Raw genomic sequence first — 17,254 nt, 5'->3', positions numbered from 1 at the left:
ATTTAGGTATTTGTCAAACTATAAACAACTCTGACCGCTAAATAATCAAATGATCGAAGAAAGATTATACGCAGATTTGAATGAATCTTGAAAATTCAACATTTTCAAATTTGTGGAAATATAACTTCGAACCCATTTTGAAGTGGAAACCTTACATTTTTTTAAGAAAACAAAAATGTCTAACCAAGGGGGCGATGAAGCAACATTAAGCAAAGAGAAAACTATTGTTTCTATTCTGAATGGAACTCAGGGGTTTGGTAGCGACACGTTTTGGGAAAGGAACGTTAAGGATAGTTTCAAATGTAATTTTACTAAACATATGTCCCTCGGACAAAGTGCAACAGATATATTATTAAAAAATATATATATTTTACAAAAAATATTATTATCATAATAATTATTATCATTATCATAATTAAAAATGATAATGATGAAACAGCATTCAGAGCTCAATCAAATTCCACATCTGCATCTGAACCAATTTGGTCTGTTGACACTTATATGCTTTTCTTTTGAAAGGCTTCACCGGAGCAGGCACAGCTTAAAACTTCCTTAACGATTGAAAACCTCGTAATAGATTCGAAGCCTTTTATAAGAGTAGCAGACAGGGGAAGCTAGCATATGTTTGCTTCGGTCAATTTAAGACAAGGTAAATGGGAACAAATACAGACTAATCTTAGAGGGACGAAAAGAGAGAAGAAGAGAACGTAGAAGATTTCAAGTCACGGCACATGGGCCAAAAGGGGCTAACAACGAACTGAGCAGTGGATCCGGTCTTGGAAAAGTGACTTAACCTCCGTCGAAAGTGATATCCAAGAAAGCCCATTGGACCTCGCCAGGTTGTGTTTCGGTGGGTGAAAATACCCCGACACTTAGCCCCACCGCTCGTCGAACGTTCTAGAGTGACGTTAAGTGTGATTGACGACAAAGGGCCCCAATGTGTTCTCATGTAGCTTGCGGTAAGTTACTGCTGATGTTCTTTTATTTCAACGTAAGTCCTTCACGCCACGCTGAAACAAAAACGAGAAGAGCGTTCCGAAGGACTGGACTCCAATTGATCCTTTAGTTGGCTAGTGTTAAAATTACGGTCTTCCCGGTCTTGGTATTGTTTCAATAAAAGTAATTTGGTAACACTCTGAAACTTATACTTTCAATCTGGGAATATACAAGGGGGCGAAGCGAGTAAGCTAGTATGATGAAATGTAGCCTGATAAACAACGATAGTTGTAAAAGGTAATAAAAGTCGGCATACGTAATATTTACGTAAAGGACTCACGTAATTGTTTTGTTTTTGAGTGGAAGTAACTGACCTCATAGCGTATAAGTTGCTTTAAAACCCTTTACAAAAGTCTAGATCGGAGTTTTCGCTGTGTTTTTGAATGCTGATCAAATCCTTATGAAAGGAGAGATTAAAATTTGAAATTACAGACTTCAAGTTATCACAAGGGGTGATTACAGTTGTCCTATTGTTTAGAAGGATTTTTAGTATTCAATTTCCAATCTGAATTTCCTGTATTTGGGGCTGAATTTATAACTAGTTTTTAGATTATTTCTTACATATCAAAAAAATCATTTTCCTCTGTCTGATTTTATTTTGGGGATTTTTCATTCTAATTCTTAGCATGCTCCTCTTTCTAGAATATTCAATGCATTTAAAAAAACAACAACAAAATCAAACATATGGGGGCACAATTTTTCTTTTTTAACTATAATTTTAGAACCCTAAAATATAGTTTTAATAATTGCAGATATTGCTTATTTTTAGAAAAAAGTATTTTGTTTCTACTGGTGTGGTCCACAAGACTAAGGTCAGGTGTCTTAAAAAATTGAATATGGCCATGAATATGAGAAAATATTTCAAACCCTGGATCAGTCTTAATGAAGGTATTGAGGCAGTAAGTTTTCAGAAAGTCACTTCAGTGGAGTGGGGTTCATTTCTGATAAACCTGTATGTGCATTCATCCTTACCTTTAATACAGGACATGTCAGTTTTTTAGCAAGCTATACATACCTGTACTGAAAGTGCTGCAGTGAGCATTAATATACATTATATTCATACATTTGAAAATAATCGACCACAAACTAGAAGATAAATGTCCATGGCCCAGGTGTCTCAAAATGCACTGAAATACAATGATAAAATTTCAAGCGAGAGAGAGACAGAGACTGAAGTATAAAAATGTAACAAAAATAACTTACAATAGGTAAATAATAAGCAGAAGATTTTCATAAAACAAAAAGGTAAAAATAAACGAAAGGAAGTTACCTTAAAAAATCTGTTCGAGAGTTTCAAGTAATCTGAACACTGAGAAGAACTTAAAATCAGTAAAAAAAACACAGAAATATGTTGTGTTGTGAAAAGAAGCAGCCAAGGTCCTTCCGAACTTACCACAGTTGATGTTGTAGTACCATATTGGGAGTTCTGTTGTTATTCCTCAATTCTACATCCCTGCATTCATACGACATTACACCTCAGATATGCAGCACATTCTTCCACAGCTTATATTTAGCGTATTATCATTTGTTGATGACTTGTTGATGCTTAAAAGTCAGAATCTGGATCAGCAGTTAGAAGACAGAATCTGGATCAGCAGTTAGAGGGATGCTCAAGTGCCTTTGAAAAAATTGTGTTTCTGTCTTGTCAAAAAAAACAAAAAACAAGATGTGTTTGATAAATTTATCAGTTAAACCAAAGATTATACAAATCTCAGTTCATTTGATTTAATAAGTTGCATACACACTATTAAAGAGAATACACCATCAAATAGCCTCAGATTCACATCCACATGCGCACACACCCACTCACTGGTTCAGTTCTGTTTCAACCAGTTGGGGTAAACAACAGAAATAGAAAATGAGTGGGATGGGGGTGAATTGAGGGACGGACAGGACAGGCCCAAACACTGTCATAATAACAACAGCTACAAGGTTCAGGTGACATAATACAATAATGGCTTCAAAATGAAAGAAATAATGAAATAATGACAGGCACCTGTCAGAACTGGTGCGATAGATCAAGCCACGACCCTTGGAATCTGTGAAACTAGAGAGGGTCTCAGGAGAAGACATGAGTTTACTATCATTCTCAGATGAAAGGATGAGTGCACACAGGATAGTAAGAGTGGAAGGAATGAAAGAAGTGCCTCATGGGATAATCATATGCCTAATGGAATAATAAAAATAATAATGATTACTTCATTAATCCCTCATGGGGAAATTCGTTCTCTGCAATTAACCCATCAGTTAGAGGTTCAGTGTCTTGCTTAACAGCACTCTGACACACTAGGAGGAGGCAGGAATCAAATCTGGAGTGTTCTGTTCCAAAGATGATTGCTCTACCTCCTGCGCCACACCACCACTTTTTATACATCCGTGGGATATCCCTCAGCTGTGTAGGCATCACTATTCAGCCAAGTGATACAGACATAACAGTTCAGGATTTTAATGGGTAGAGTTATTTACAATTTTTTTGGCCAGCTAACACTAGTGGAGATGTAAAGCACACCATAAACAACTTGGTCTTTGAAGGCTTACCTCTCTGTATTTACATGTCCCTACTCAACTTAAACAATATCTGCAATGAGTACACATGCTATTTGCCTGATGGAAGTGTTGCACTGCAGTGCTGCTGGACTAGATTGCAAGACTATGATCCCTCACAGAATTACACTCTCAATTATGCTTAAAGATTAACAGTTTGATTTTCTATATTTCAGAATCCCAATTACTCATGTCACCTGAAAATTAATCATCTTTGTGGCCTGTACAAACTTTTATTTCTTATTTTGCCTAACTGGAATGTGGCATGTTTGTTCCCTTCATTTGAAGTTCTGCCGCTTTGCATTTACTGTTGAATATAACGTAAACTACCCTTTTATCTACACTCATCTTAGGTTTCCAGGTAGCAGTGTGAGGATGGTACTGGGTGGTGCTGGATGTGGCTGCAGCCCTGAAGGCTGACAAACCCTGTCTTTTAGCCCGCCAGAATGCATGTAGGCTCAGTGGGTGTCAGCAAGTTCTGCTTCCTGCTTTCCCTGGTGTTCTGTGGCCTTCTGCTTCTACTCATTCCAGCCCTTCAGCCCTCTGTTCGCCAAGTGGATCCACCACAGCCCAGACCCCAGGTCAAACTTGCAAGAGCAGGTAAGGGTTATACCTCTGACCACACTGGGGCCCCAACAGTCTCCACCAATGCATGGTACACTGGCTGGCCCACCAGAGGACAGGAGAGATTAATGCAGACTGAAGATAGTAGGAATGACAACTACAGCCTCCAAAGGAGGATGGGCTTCAGAAGAGACCCAGATAGAGTGGCAATGTCTGGGCTCAGAACCTGGGACCAGCTGGAATTGAAAGACATTTTTATAGCAGTGAAAACAACAAGGAAGTACCACAAGTCCAGGCTGGAGCTTCTGGTTCAGACCTGGGTTTCTCAAGCCAAAGAACAGGTGAGATGAGAAGGACTCATTTGATTTTTGTACATATAAAGACAACTTCTAGTGTGCGTGTGTGCGTGTGCGTGCGTGCGTGCATGTGCATGTGCGCACCCAAGCAGGAACTTTTCCTTCCCACTTACTGATGTCTTGTATTTAAGGGTCAGAGGTTCAATGTAGGTCAAAACTCTGAATTGAAAATGGAATTAAGTTTCTAACATATTGAACAAATTACATGAATGTTAGACATCTGAACTCAGCGGCTGTCGTGCTGGAAAGCTATACTGACAAGTGTCCTTGTAGTATATTTGCATTGATTTTGTCTGCATGTCTTAGCTGTAACATGAAAGTTACTGTAACTACTGAAGTGCTCTTGAATGTCTCATGCAATATAGAAAGAGCCAACACTGAGTGCAGTGTGAGCAGCTCTGTTATGAAAGCTGTTACAGGCAATTAGCACATCTCACCATCAGACAGAGTTGCTGTGCTGTGAGTAGGTTTTACAGATGAACAAACACACACACACACACTTCATCCAGTAATGTAATTTCATCCCTCAATCAACAGTACAGCTCATACCAGCCAAGTCTGCTTCGTAAGGCCTCAATGTGAATCTGCTCTGTGTTAATGTAGTCCAAGAATCATGCCTGTTGCAATCTTGTTTTGCTGTTTTCAGGTTGCTGTAGTCTGGCCTTCATCTTTATGGCTGCCTTGTAAAATTAAAAGCTGCTCACCTCTCCCTGTTCTGTACTGAATATGTTGTGTTGTGTTTTTACACTGCAATAATCCATGTGTAATAAATACCATCTTTGCATAAACAGCAAACAGTGATTAGTAAACCTATGTAGTCAAATCAGCCCTTAAATCAATTTTGAAGCTTATTTACGGTGTGTAAATTTTACAGGCTGCTTTCCAGGCTCGGATAAGGCAAACATCTATCTTACTAATAATTCCCACATGTCCTAGAAAATCTTAAAAAATGCTGACCAATTTGGCTGAACAACAAAGCCCATGAAAAATCAAAGAAATACTGATATATCCATGAAAAGCATTAGAAGCATTATATTAAAATCAAATTTGATTATGCACAATCCAAAAACTGATTTAAGTGTGTGCGTTTTCTTTTTTTACAGCTAGTGATGCGTTGACATTATTTCCCAAGAATGTGGGGTTATCCACACTGATATACACAGCAGACTGCATTGTGCACCAGCAGAGACATTCTTATAACATTTACACTGTACATCCTGTCATTAAATAAAAGCATGCTTGTTGTTACATAAACAGCTGAAAGTGTGTTTTCAGTGCTTAGTTTGTTATATGTATGAATGTATGGTTGGAATTTTTCAAATGGCTATTGAGATTAAAAGACCACATACTCAGTATCTCCAATAATATTGTACAATCTTGGACAAACATGATGTGATATATTTTTCTTGATTATTCTCTGTATACAAATAAAAAAATAGCAGCAATGATGTAACCCATCTCCAGAAATGAGCAGCTAATTCTCAGGTTGTGGGGGCAGTATTGGGGCAGTTTTTTTTTTTTTTGACAAACGTATGTTAGTTAAAACCTAACCACTGAACTTCCTGACCTTCCAAGACCTTCCAAGACCTTAGAGTATTCATGAAAAATAAGGATATCTTGGAGCAAAAAAGTCGGAGGTTGGCATGTATGAGTTAATGTCTTACTCTTCCTTATTACCCTGGTCTGTGACTGCTGCACATCAGCACAACAACTCATCTATAATTCTAATCCTCATAGTTATTTTCTTGAGTGAAAATAATCATTAAGGTTCACAATGAGAAGTAACTTCTACAGCCCACAGGGATTCAGCACACTAGTGTATGTATTTTAGACACTGAGACTTGTTCAGGTTACACTCAGGCTTTGCTCTCTTGCATTAAATCTTTACTGTTAAGTGAGAAGCACATAAACATTTGTTTGGAAAGTCCTGTCTTTGATAACAGTAAAAATGATTGTATATCGGTATTTATTCATTAGTGTGTTTTTGCTTGTTCTAGACTTACATATTTACTGATGGTGATGACAAGGAACTGCAGGTTAAATCAGGTAAGAAATTGGACCGTTATCATGAAATGCTTGTTTTAATGTAACTATGATAAATCCAACCAATTAGAGTATTAAATGCTATGAGTGTTATCATTCCCTAAATGTGTTCAAAAAGATTTCAATACTGCATACTGAACAAAAGTAGTTGCAAACAGCTCTTTAAGAGATAATCATGAAAGAAAGAGATCTTCCTTTCATGAAAAACACTGATTATTTGGATTAAATTTTTTCAATATGCCTGTTATACTCGTCACAGAGAGCAACTTGTTTCTTATTTTCAATTTAATGCCATTAAGCTAAAAGTATATTTAATTATAGTCTCTCGATTATGAATTTAACTTTTATTCAATTGTATGAAATTGCATATACTCATTTTAAATGTAAAAGTCAGCTTACGCAAGTGAACAGCATATAGAATTATTAATTCCAACCTACTGGCACTAAGAAGGAATTTATTACTATTATTGACCAATCCCAACTCAACAACACAAGATCAGAGAACCGACCTGTAGGCCACATACTGAATTATAACCATTTGCATGCAGTTCTGGGTTGGGCCATTGGTCTTGGGTTATCGAATTGGGTTTGGTGATTGGACCAGTGCACAGTTATAGGTTGTATATCACTGGGTTAAGGGCTTTGAGTGCGCAGCTACACTGTGTTGAACTGGTCTGCCCCTAACTATTTTTCAGGAACCCACATCATCAACACTAACTGCTCAGCAGCTCACACTCGACAGGCTCTCTGCTGCAAGATGTCTGTGGAATATGACAAGTTCATTGAGTCTCAGAAAAAGTGAGTAAAATCTCATCCAGGCTTGGTATACTGAGCCATGAAAATGTAATCAGGTGATCAGCATTTTGTGTGTGCATGCTTGTGTCTGTGTGTGTGTGTTTTGTCTTTACAGGTGGTTTTGCCACGTGGATGATGATAACTATGTCATCCTGCCCAGTCTACTACGGCTGCTGTCGTCATACCACCACTCCCAGGATGTGTACCTAGGCCGACCCAGCCTGGACCATCCCATAGAGGCAGCAGAAAGGGTCAAGAGTGATGGCCTAGTCAGTCACTTCGGCTCACTTTTCTTTTCTACCTCCTCTACATGATAAATACGCTAGTCATCAATAACAATGGGTTTTGTTTTAAGCCAGTCTACCTTCTGTTTACTAACAGTTTCTAGTCAAAGGACCACTTCAAAAGTAGGACTATGATAAATAGATTAAAAAAATACCTAAAACTACAAAGAGGATATGTAAATATGTCTGCTTGGGGCAGCTATTGCCCAGTTGGTAGAGCGGTAGTCTCTTAAATCTTAAGGCTTGCGGTTTGATTCCCTGCCCCTCTTGTCTGCATGTAAAGTGTCCTTGGACAAGATTTGCTCCTGATGGCCTGGCCATGGGTATGTGGGTGTGTAAAGGGGTAAATGCAATTTAGTGCAAAGTGCTTTGAAACTCCAGGGTGTGAATTTATAAGCTGAGACCACTTACCATCTGTTGGTTACTGAAAATGAGATAGAATTGTCATAGAGGATTCTTAGAGTTGGGAAAAAAACAGGACTTGTTTGCTCTTGTCTACTTCCAGGTGTCTGTCAAGTTCTGGTTTGCCACGGGTGGTGCAGGTTTCTGCATCAGTCGAGGTTTGGCCCTGAAAATGAGCCCGTGGGCAAGGTAAGTTTGAAGACATTAAAGAATGGGGTTGCTCTTATGTAAAACTTATAAGCTACATAACTAACCCCCCAGAAATTAGAATAAGGATATTTTTGTATCCTTGAGTGCAATTGACTTTGAACTATAAATGTATTTAAAGTATAGTAATGATGTAAACTGTGATATGACCTCATGTCTGTGCTAATGCAAATTTTTTGAAGCTACGTTCTGCCCACCATAATCATAGAAATGAATACCACTGAAGGTGCTATATGAATAATACTTTCATTTACAAATCAAAGAGATAATGGCACCGGATTATTCAAGATAAAAGATAAACAAGAACTACAAGATAGTGTAAATAATGTTTAAACCTAAAACTATTTCATACCATTAAAGATGTGAGTGAAGATTACCTTAGATATACCGAGGAGTATATGATATAATTTAAGCATTGATACATATTCCAAATGATATTAGAATCATGTCAAGTTTTGTCAAGAATCAATTTTTCATGTTATTTATCTTACAGTAGTTGGTCAATGAACATTTAACCACTGTGCTAACTGGCTTCTTACTGTATTGATTAACAAAAAATGTTTAACTTTGTTTTGGTTGCCATTACTTTATTCAAAATTAATTGAAAGTTGTTTTAAGGTTGTTTTTTTTCTATTACTCATCAGTTCAAAGGCTATATGTCAGACAGTAATGGAAAAAAATTGTCTCAACATTTAAAAATGAAGCCTTGAAAAACGGTAAAGCTAAATACTTTAAAATTACTGTCACACTTATAAAACAGATGAATGTGACATCAGGGAATATTAACTTTTGTGTCTTGAAATATGACTGAAGCTTATTGATCTCTTGTTTGCGCAACTTTGCTATTAAAATATATTAAAAAATCAATTCAGAGGTGCTGCAGAAGCCTTATTCAGTTCACACTAATGGGACTAATAAATTCGAAATCTTACTTCAGTTCAAGATATTGGAATCAGACCGGTGAAGCTAAAACAGTAAATAAACTTAATGTTGTGGTTTAAGTTTAGGGAACTTCATCAGCACAGCAGAGAAAATACGGCTGCCTGATGACTGCACCATTGGCTATATCATAGAGGCTCTGCTGGAGGTCACGTTGACACACACACACCTTTTCCACTCCCACCTGGAGAACTTACAAAAGCTCCCCACCTCCAGTGTGTTGGAACAGGTAAGGGTGTGTGTGCACATGTGCATGTGCACATGCAGGCTTACTCACTAGAGCCTTATATAAAGTAATTCAGTTATCAAATTTAACATCTTCTTTCTTTAAAAGGTGACCCTAAGTTATGGTGGCTATGAGAACAGAAGAAATGTGGTCAGCATTGGTGGAGGCTTTTCTTTGGCTGAAGACCCAACAAGGTAAAATGCATCCTATAAACCAGGGGTCGGGAACATTTTTGAGTGGGAGAGCTATTAAAGCCAAATATTTCCAAATATATTTAATCGAGAGCCACATAGTATCTTTAACGTATAATAAATTAAATATGTCTTACTGTTAATGCGACCTCTGGTGCTGCATGGATTTGTTCGAAGTGCAATTTTATCACAGCATATTAGACATCCCGCAGATCCAAATGCAAATTCCTCTGTTACGAGGGTTGACGCGGATAAACAAGTTGGCTATCTGATAAAATTAATTTCCTCACCTTTACGATGACCCAGACATGCTCGGAAGGCAATGGTTCCCAACCCGACCGACGGGTGACCTGTGAAATTTATCTTCAAAATTAATTTCTGTTTACCTTAAAATGACACAGCATTACGAAGAAATATCACAAGTATTTTGAAATAAGTTCCAAACTGATTTTTTCTTTTTCAAATCAAAATTGTCTGGGAGGCATATGCCGTCAACGGAAGAGCCATAAGTTCCCGACCGCTACTGTAACCCATTAAAAAAATACCGATATACAGTTTTTTTTTGTTTGTTTTTTGCACCTATCAAAATTAACATTAACATTTTTACTTTTTCGCTAATTTTGAAATTGCAGAGCCATATTATGGTATGATAATGTTTAAAGTGTGTGATAATATAAGATTTTTCCTCTTTTAGGAATGACAGTTGTTCATTTTTTCCTTGTTAAAGTATTTATCTGTCAAATGGAGGGACTAGTCAATTAAATAGTAAAATTTTTTGCTTCCCCTGTAAATACTGACTTTCTTCCTTATTTCCCATAGAGAGAAGTTGCATTTGCTGTTACAACAGCCATATAAAATTAACTCCGGGACATAAAGATACAGTAATACAATTACTGCTAATAAATATGGGCCAGAAAAACAGGGAAAATCAAGTATTTTTATAATTTTTAAACACAATGTTATACTCTCTCCAACATATATTTATCTAGTGATAAACAAGCAAAAACATGGTCAGTCCATCTTTTCAAAGTTGCCTCTCTCTGTAACAAATGGGTCTGCCCATTCAGTTGGGGAAAGCATTTGAAAAGCAGGATTGAAGTGAAGTTAAGCAGTATTGTATGTCACAGCTGACATTTAGGGAGGGGGGGGGGGCGTGGCGCAGGAGGTAAAGCAATTGTCTTTGGAACCGAACATTCCTGGTGTGATTCCCAGCGCCTCCTGGTGTGCCGAAGTGCTATTGAGCAAGACACTGAACCCCTAACTGGTCCCCTGGCACCAGTCGACAGCAGGCTGCTGCTCATGGTTCACCCATGGTGGGTTAATTACAGAGAACGAGTTTCCCCACGAGAATTAATAAAGGACAAATGATTATTATTATTATTTGCTGAGAGCCAACAGAAGCCACGCATCCTGGCTCAAGTCAAAGCTTTATGTCAAAACTTGCTAAATCCCCAGTGTACATGCAGGCATACTCGATGTATTCACAGAATATGCTTGACAGATTTACTATCTTATTCTAAGACAAGCAAAGCTTGTTTTACTATGAACTGTGATGATAAATCAGTTGTATCTGCAAATATAACATCAACCAAATGACAGTCTGTAAAGGTATACTTTTTCTTTCCTGATGTGTTGCAGACCAAAAAAATGAGAATTGCCTTTTAATCATCACCTTTTGATTAATCTTTAGATATTGTCTTAAAACTGACATCTAGTAAACTCCATCTTAAGGGCGCTATGTAACCCTCCTCCCCATAATACCAATTTCTCAAAAAAAGAATCTTACACAAATGTTGGGGGGAAACAAGAAAAACAAACTATTTCATAGATTAATGTATATTTGTATGTATATTTTAAAATCCAGCTTTGAAATCAGCTCTGGAAATTATACTTACTGTATTTGTAAGTTGCATCAATGTTGGGGAAGGGCAATAGGGATTTTCATATGCTTAGGATTTGTGTCAGTTTTTGACATAAAGGTCTGATCATGTACATTCATAATGTGCCCCATATACAGTCTGTCTTATTAGGGGAATGGAAGGTATTCTACTTAAAGATACGTTGTAATCCAAATTGCTTGTCTATTAAATCAATTATTTTTTACAAAGGGTCCTGCCCTGTTTGTTTCCATCTTGCAGGTTCAAGACGATCCACTGCTATCTCTATTCAGATACTGACTGGTGTCCAAAATTCATGCCTCATCACAAAACCTGATATCAGGTGTTAACTTGATCATTCAGGTTAATCCTTATGCCACCACTTGTCCCTGACCAGTTGGACCAAGCTCCTGTTTTTGCTTTTTATTTTCACTTCATTTTATTTTAATTTTCCTGGATGCCGATTCAGTTCATGCCAAATAATTGCTTCCATGTTTGTGCTTCAGGATGGCCAAAGCTTGTCACCTCAAAATGCTAAATCTCAATACAGCAAAGAAAACTTATTGTGGCAGACGAAGAAGATCTAACCAACAATTGAAGCTGAGGCCAAATATCTGCTCTGTGAAACACTACTAGAGTTGACTTTAACCTCTAACCTCAGTATTTCTCAGCAAAAGCTGTCCTAAGAAAGTTTTTTTTTTTCATAATCACTCTCTTCCCTTCATGTGCTTTGCACATTTTGGCATTTTACCTGTTAAAATGATAATTTTGACTGTGTCATACAAGTATCTCAGCCAAATTGAAATAACACTTTTTTTTGTACCACTCATGTCACCTAATATTTTTCCCCCGTCCTCATATGTCACTGCAAATCTTGTCATGAGACATCATTTTTTGTGTGCCACAGTCTTCCACACTTACATGGGAATCTCAAAAGCTCCCTGTTTCATCTTTGAAAGATTTTTCTTCATGACTAAAGACTTAACAGTGAAGACATTAAGGTACTTATGTGCAACATTTATGAAGTGAAATTATATTTTTGCATCAAACAAGTACTGAATTGATTGACTGGTTTGTAAACATTTGTGTTGAAAGTGTTCATGTTTTCACCCTTGTATTTACTGGCTGTGTCCATGGTTTTGCACTATTTGACTGATGACGGTGTTTGTTTTTCACTGTGGCATGTTTTATTTTGTGTAAGTTGTTGTGGAAGCTCTGAATTTCTTTAATGAATATAGAGCTCCTATGGAGGAGATATTTTTCATTTGTCAGTGAAAGGCGTCGGTGGGCAGACCCAAAGTTACCATGTAATACAGAACTGACTTTTCATTACATTAATAATACAAAAACTTTGACTGTTATTTTCTCTTTGTAGTGACAGGGATATTTCATGAAAATCACAGTAGATATTCTTGCCAAAGGCATCTGCAAACATTTGTTTACATTTGTACATTCTGAAGCATAATTGAAACTGTCTGAAACTTCTTCTGGGGTTTGCCCCTTCTATTTCAAACTCTAGATTTTACTTCCATCCCCCTTAGAAGAAGTACCGGTATTCAATTTTAAACTTGACTCCAGACCTTCTTATACTAGTGATGACCCCTGAATTCATACATTAATTGACTGAAGAAATACAACTTGAACAGTAGAGGATTCACTGTGGGGTGGGGGTCAGCTTATAAGGTTTTAAAATGTATGAAATGGGCCAAGAAAAGCAGCATAAGAGGACAGAATGCAAGAAATGGATTGGTCTAATCTGATTCTGACAAAATAAGAATCCCTGCTTTGTCACCTCTAAATTTTCACCTTTTGGATTGTTGTAGTTTGTAGATTTGTTTGTTTGTGTTTAAAGGGATTCAGTAAATTTGCCTTATCAGGTTACATCAATACTGCAATGTTTCGACTTGTACAATTTCTCTAAACACATTTTTTTTAATTTCATGTTCAGAGTATTTGTCACTGCAGGTCAGTGGCTGAAGTTTTGTAAAACCATTACAACTGATGTATTGTTTCCATGAGAATAAATGTTTCTTCTTAATTAGTCTTCATGGCTGTTTATTACCTTTATTTTCAGTCATGTGATGTTTTACGGTGTATTTTCCACCATCATATTGTGAAGTAATGATGACTTATGCATTCATCAATCCATCCATCTTCTGTCACTTATCCTGCATCCAGGACAATGCACATAGGGAATGCAGCAGCCTATCGTAGCTGTCATTGGACAAGAGGCGGGGTACACCCTGAACTGGTCCCCAGTCAACCGCAGGGCCATACATACAGACAGACAACATTCATTCACTCCCTCATTTGGGCAATTTTCCCAATTTTTTCCAATTAACCTGCTGCATGTTTTTGGACTGTGGTAGGAAACCCACGTAGACATGGAGAGAACATGCAAACCCCACACAGAAAGGTCCGCTTGTTGAAATCGAACCAGAGTCCTTTGTGCTGTGTGGCCGAAGCGCTAACCGTTCCGCCCCTCTTGGCTGCTCTGTTCAGGGGTCGCTACAGCAAATTATCTGCCTCCATCTCACCCTATGGAGGCAAATAGGATATCCTCTTCAGTCTCACACCACCTAACTTCCTGTCCTCTTTAACCACATCCACAACTGTCCTTCCCAAGGCCTCCTTTCTACCAAAAACTCAGTTATATGTTTATGAAGAGCGTGTCAGAGGTAAGTCGCTATCAGGTGCAGCAAGCTTATTTCCATTTTCCCCTCTTTTAAAATCTACTCAGTCTCTTTGCACTTTCTCTGAACAGTGACTCTGAACAGTGGAGACACATTCTCTGGAGTGACAAATCACGGTTCTCTATCTGGCAATCTGATGGACGAGACTGAGTTTGACAGTTACTAGGAGAACAGTACTTGTCTAACTGCATTCTGCCAGGTGTGAATTTTGGTGGAGGGGGGATTATGGTGTGGGATGGTTTTTCAGGAGCTGGGCTTTGCCCCTCCGTCCCAGTGAAAGAAACCAAGACATACCAAGAAATGCCAAGATACCATTTAGTGTGTGTGTGTGTGTAGTAGCGGTTTAGTCAGGGAAAACAACTTGTGTAGCCAACAGCCGCGCCACACAAGCCTGCACCATAGCCTGCACCATAACTAACTGCTCCCGCTAAATTCCAGGTTAAATAAAATAAAATAAACAGAATTCAGTGTGGTTGACAAAAGTTTGTCATCTGGATCACATATTGAAACGTAAGAGCCCCTCACCACGAACGGACGTCACGTGTCAGTGACGTCGGTTTTGGCGAACCCGTGAGTCCAACCAGCTGTGGGGTCGCGGTGACTGCGCGGACTGACCCGGAACAAAAACTTGACTTCCCCATTCACTTGGCTAAACTTAATCTTGAAGCCCAACAGGACCCGGATGCCCACTTCCAGTCTATACGCTTTAACTGGTAAACTCGATACACACGATATTGCACATTATTTCAGTGTCGTAAACTTTCAAAAAGCCAAACATGTGACTGGCCGCTTCTTTGTATCGTCAACGACAGTTAAAGGTTCTTCTTCTCTGACATCGAATGGAGATTTCCTTTGCGGGTAAACATGCCCTGGTCACCGGAGCTGGGAAAGGTATGAACACACACACAGACACACACACACACACACACACACACACTGACACCAACAGCTTCTGGAATAGCCTCAAGTGATTCGATCGATTTTTCACACTCTCAATACACTTTGCAACATAATATGGGTATAAATGACATCAACGACTTTTAACATAATAAGTTACGGCTCTGTAATAATACAGGTAGCACATTTTGGGTTTCTACATAAACCTTTTCCTGGCTAGACTCTTCCGCTCATTTATCACCCATACCAGGGTTGAGCAGGTTTGGGCCGCCGGTGGCGGATTGGGTGGGACATGGTCACCATTCACCAATCGCACAAATATTCAAGCAATACATACAAGTGGATACCCCAATGCTGCATGTTGGCTTACACTTTAAGACTTTTAACTTGCAAACATAAAACTGGAAGTTGGAAAGAAATCCTAAGAGTAGTAGTGTGAGTGGAGTCACAGTGCTCCTGTCATCTCAGTCATAACGTTTAAGGTGGAAGTCTTTTTAAATCTTTGGGCAGTCGTAGTTAAGTCTTTCCCTCATCTTAGGGCTTACATGTTCAATATTATTGCAAGTATTAGCATTACGTCGAGGTAAATACTGAGTCAACAACCAATAGATGACTTATAAAAGCGGAAAAAGGAAACTTGGTAAACAAGCATCACCTGAGTGGTATTGGCAGCAGAGACGGTATTTTTTTTTTGAGGTATGGATTAAGGGGAATGCTGGAGGACGTCCTGATCAGTATGGAGCGTACAAAAAAAGGAGTGGATGGCGGAGCTGAGGGCAGAACAGCCCTGGTTGTATGATGTCAACTCTTCAATGGAGAAGGAAAAGCAATTTTAAATAATACTGGAACGTTTTAGTCAAGAAAGACACCTGGTTGACAGTAAAACATCCTTTTAATCAGCAATGGCTGTTGTCGGCCACAGCCACGCCTCACAAGCCTGCAATACCTCTGATCCCACCAATTCCAGGTAAAACAAAACAAAAACAGAATTCCTTGCGCCCCAAACCACATCCACAAAACTCCCAGCAACCCCAAAATCACGCAGAAGACATGCATCAACATAAATCCCAACATGCGTGACTCGTGACAATACATTGTGGCGGACACAAAAGGGTGTGGCCTTTAACACACGGGACTTAGGGCTAGGGGGTGTGGTTAAGCCGGGTATATATTGGTGATTCCGGAAGTTCAAAGTTAGGGTTTTTTGTTGGTGTTTCTATATTAAAGTTTTTATTCTTCTCCTCCACGCCTCCGCCATCTTTTCTTGACAAAACTCCACATTTGCTTCCCCCAACACAGGCAGAGGCCCACTATAGATGCTCCTAACGTATCTGCAATAGATACTTTTGGTTCACAGTCAGTGTCTGTTTGCTTTGACAGCTGCCATTTTGAGGGAGAGTTTGTGATCTCCGCCATTAGGGTCCCCGTCATTGGCGCTGATTTTCTGTGTGCCAATGGCCTGTTGGTGGATGTTGGGAACTGTCGTCTTATCGACGCAGTGTCTTTCACCACCTATCCGTGTGAGACGACGGAGTTGTGGTATGACGGAGCTGTGGCATGCCAATTTTTGGTTTCGAAGGATGTCTACCAACGTTTATTGGCAGAAGACGCCTTCGTTTTCGACTGTGTCTACAAGACATGGCGTGGAGCATTTTATTCCCACAGTAGGGCTGCCTGTTTTTGTGCAGGTGTGGTGCCTGGACACAGCCAAACTAGGGACTGCAAGGGCGGAGTTTGCCACCATGGAGCAGCTGGGGATCGTGAGGTTGTCTAACAGCCCCTGGGCTGCTCCACTTTACATGGTGCCCAAGGCCAATGGTTCGAGGCGTCCATTTGGCGATTTTCACAGGTTGAACACTGTGACCGTGGCCGCTACCCCATTCCCCACATCCAGGATTTCTTCGTGTGGCTGTTGGTTGCCGCAATCTTTTCTATGGTGGACGTGGTGCTCAGTTATCACCAGGTGCCCGTACGTGCTGAGGACGTGTCCAAGGCTGTGGTGATCATACCTTTTGGCCTGATCAAGTTTCTTTGTATGCCTTTCGGATTGAAGGGAGCTGCTCAGACCCTCCAAAGCACATATGTCAAAGTCAAGGCAGGCCGGATCTGGCCCGTGAGCAAATTATCTCTGGCCCCTGGGATGAAATTGAATTATTATTAGAACCAGCTCACAGGCTGCAGCCGCAATGTATTGTGTTTTGGCCGCACCAAGACTACATTCCCCACAATGCATCGGTACC

The 17,254-nt window shown here is 39.2% G+C and overlaps 2 protein-coding genes across 7 annotated transcripts in view; both read left to right on the top strand.

Moving 5' to 3' along the window:
• The first annotated feature begins 538 nt into the window (after positions 1-538).
• Positions 539-13,462, top strand: rfng (RFNG O-fucosylpeptide 3-beta-N-acetylglucosaminyltransferase). The gene is made up of 9 exons (XM_086140881.1): positions 539-959; positions 3,894-4,445; positions 6,458-6,506; positions 7,199-7,301; positions 7,414-7,567; positions 8,088-8,173; positions 9,194-9,359; positions 9,465-9,550; positions 11,686-13,462. Exons 2-9 carry the CDS (start codon positions 3,987-3,989, stop codon positions 11,759-11,761), a joined length of 1,179 nt encoding a protein of 392 aa, XP_085997007.1. The 5' UTR covers positions 539-959; positions 3,894-3,986; the 3' UTR covers positions 11,762-13,462.
• Positions 13,463-14,692: 1,230 nt separating this feature from the next.
• dcxr (dicarbonyl/L-xylulose reductase) overlaps positions 14,693-17,254 on the top strand; it is a 25,320-nt gene continuing 22,758 nt past the window's right edge. For 5 of the 6 annotated variants that reach the window (XM_086140314.1, XM_086140315.1, XM_086140316.1 and 2 more), the window contains exons 1-2: positions 14,693-14,830; positions 14,930-15,008. In XM_086140314.1, the coding sequence (XP_085996440.1) occupies positions 14,957-15,008 (52 nt within the window). In that variant the 5' untranslated portion in view covers positions 14,693-14,830; positions 14,930-14,956. The remainder of the gene's footprint in view (positions 14,831-14,929; positions 15,009-17,254) is intronic. The other variant, XM_086140318.1, reaches the window with a different exon arrangement.

This window comes from Fistularia commersonii, chromosome 33, assembly GCF_037954325.1.
Source record: "Fistularia commersonii isolate RoL2024-O1a breed Wild chromosome 33, RoL_Fcom_v1.0, whole genome shotgun sequence".
Taxonomy (NCBI): Eukaryota; Metazoa; Chordata; class Actinopteri; order Syngnathiformes; family Fistulariidae; genus Fistularia; species Fistularia commersonii.
The sequence above is the reverse complement of the archived record's forward strand: the minus strand, read 5'-3'. Positions and strand labels throughout refer to the sequence as shown.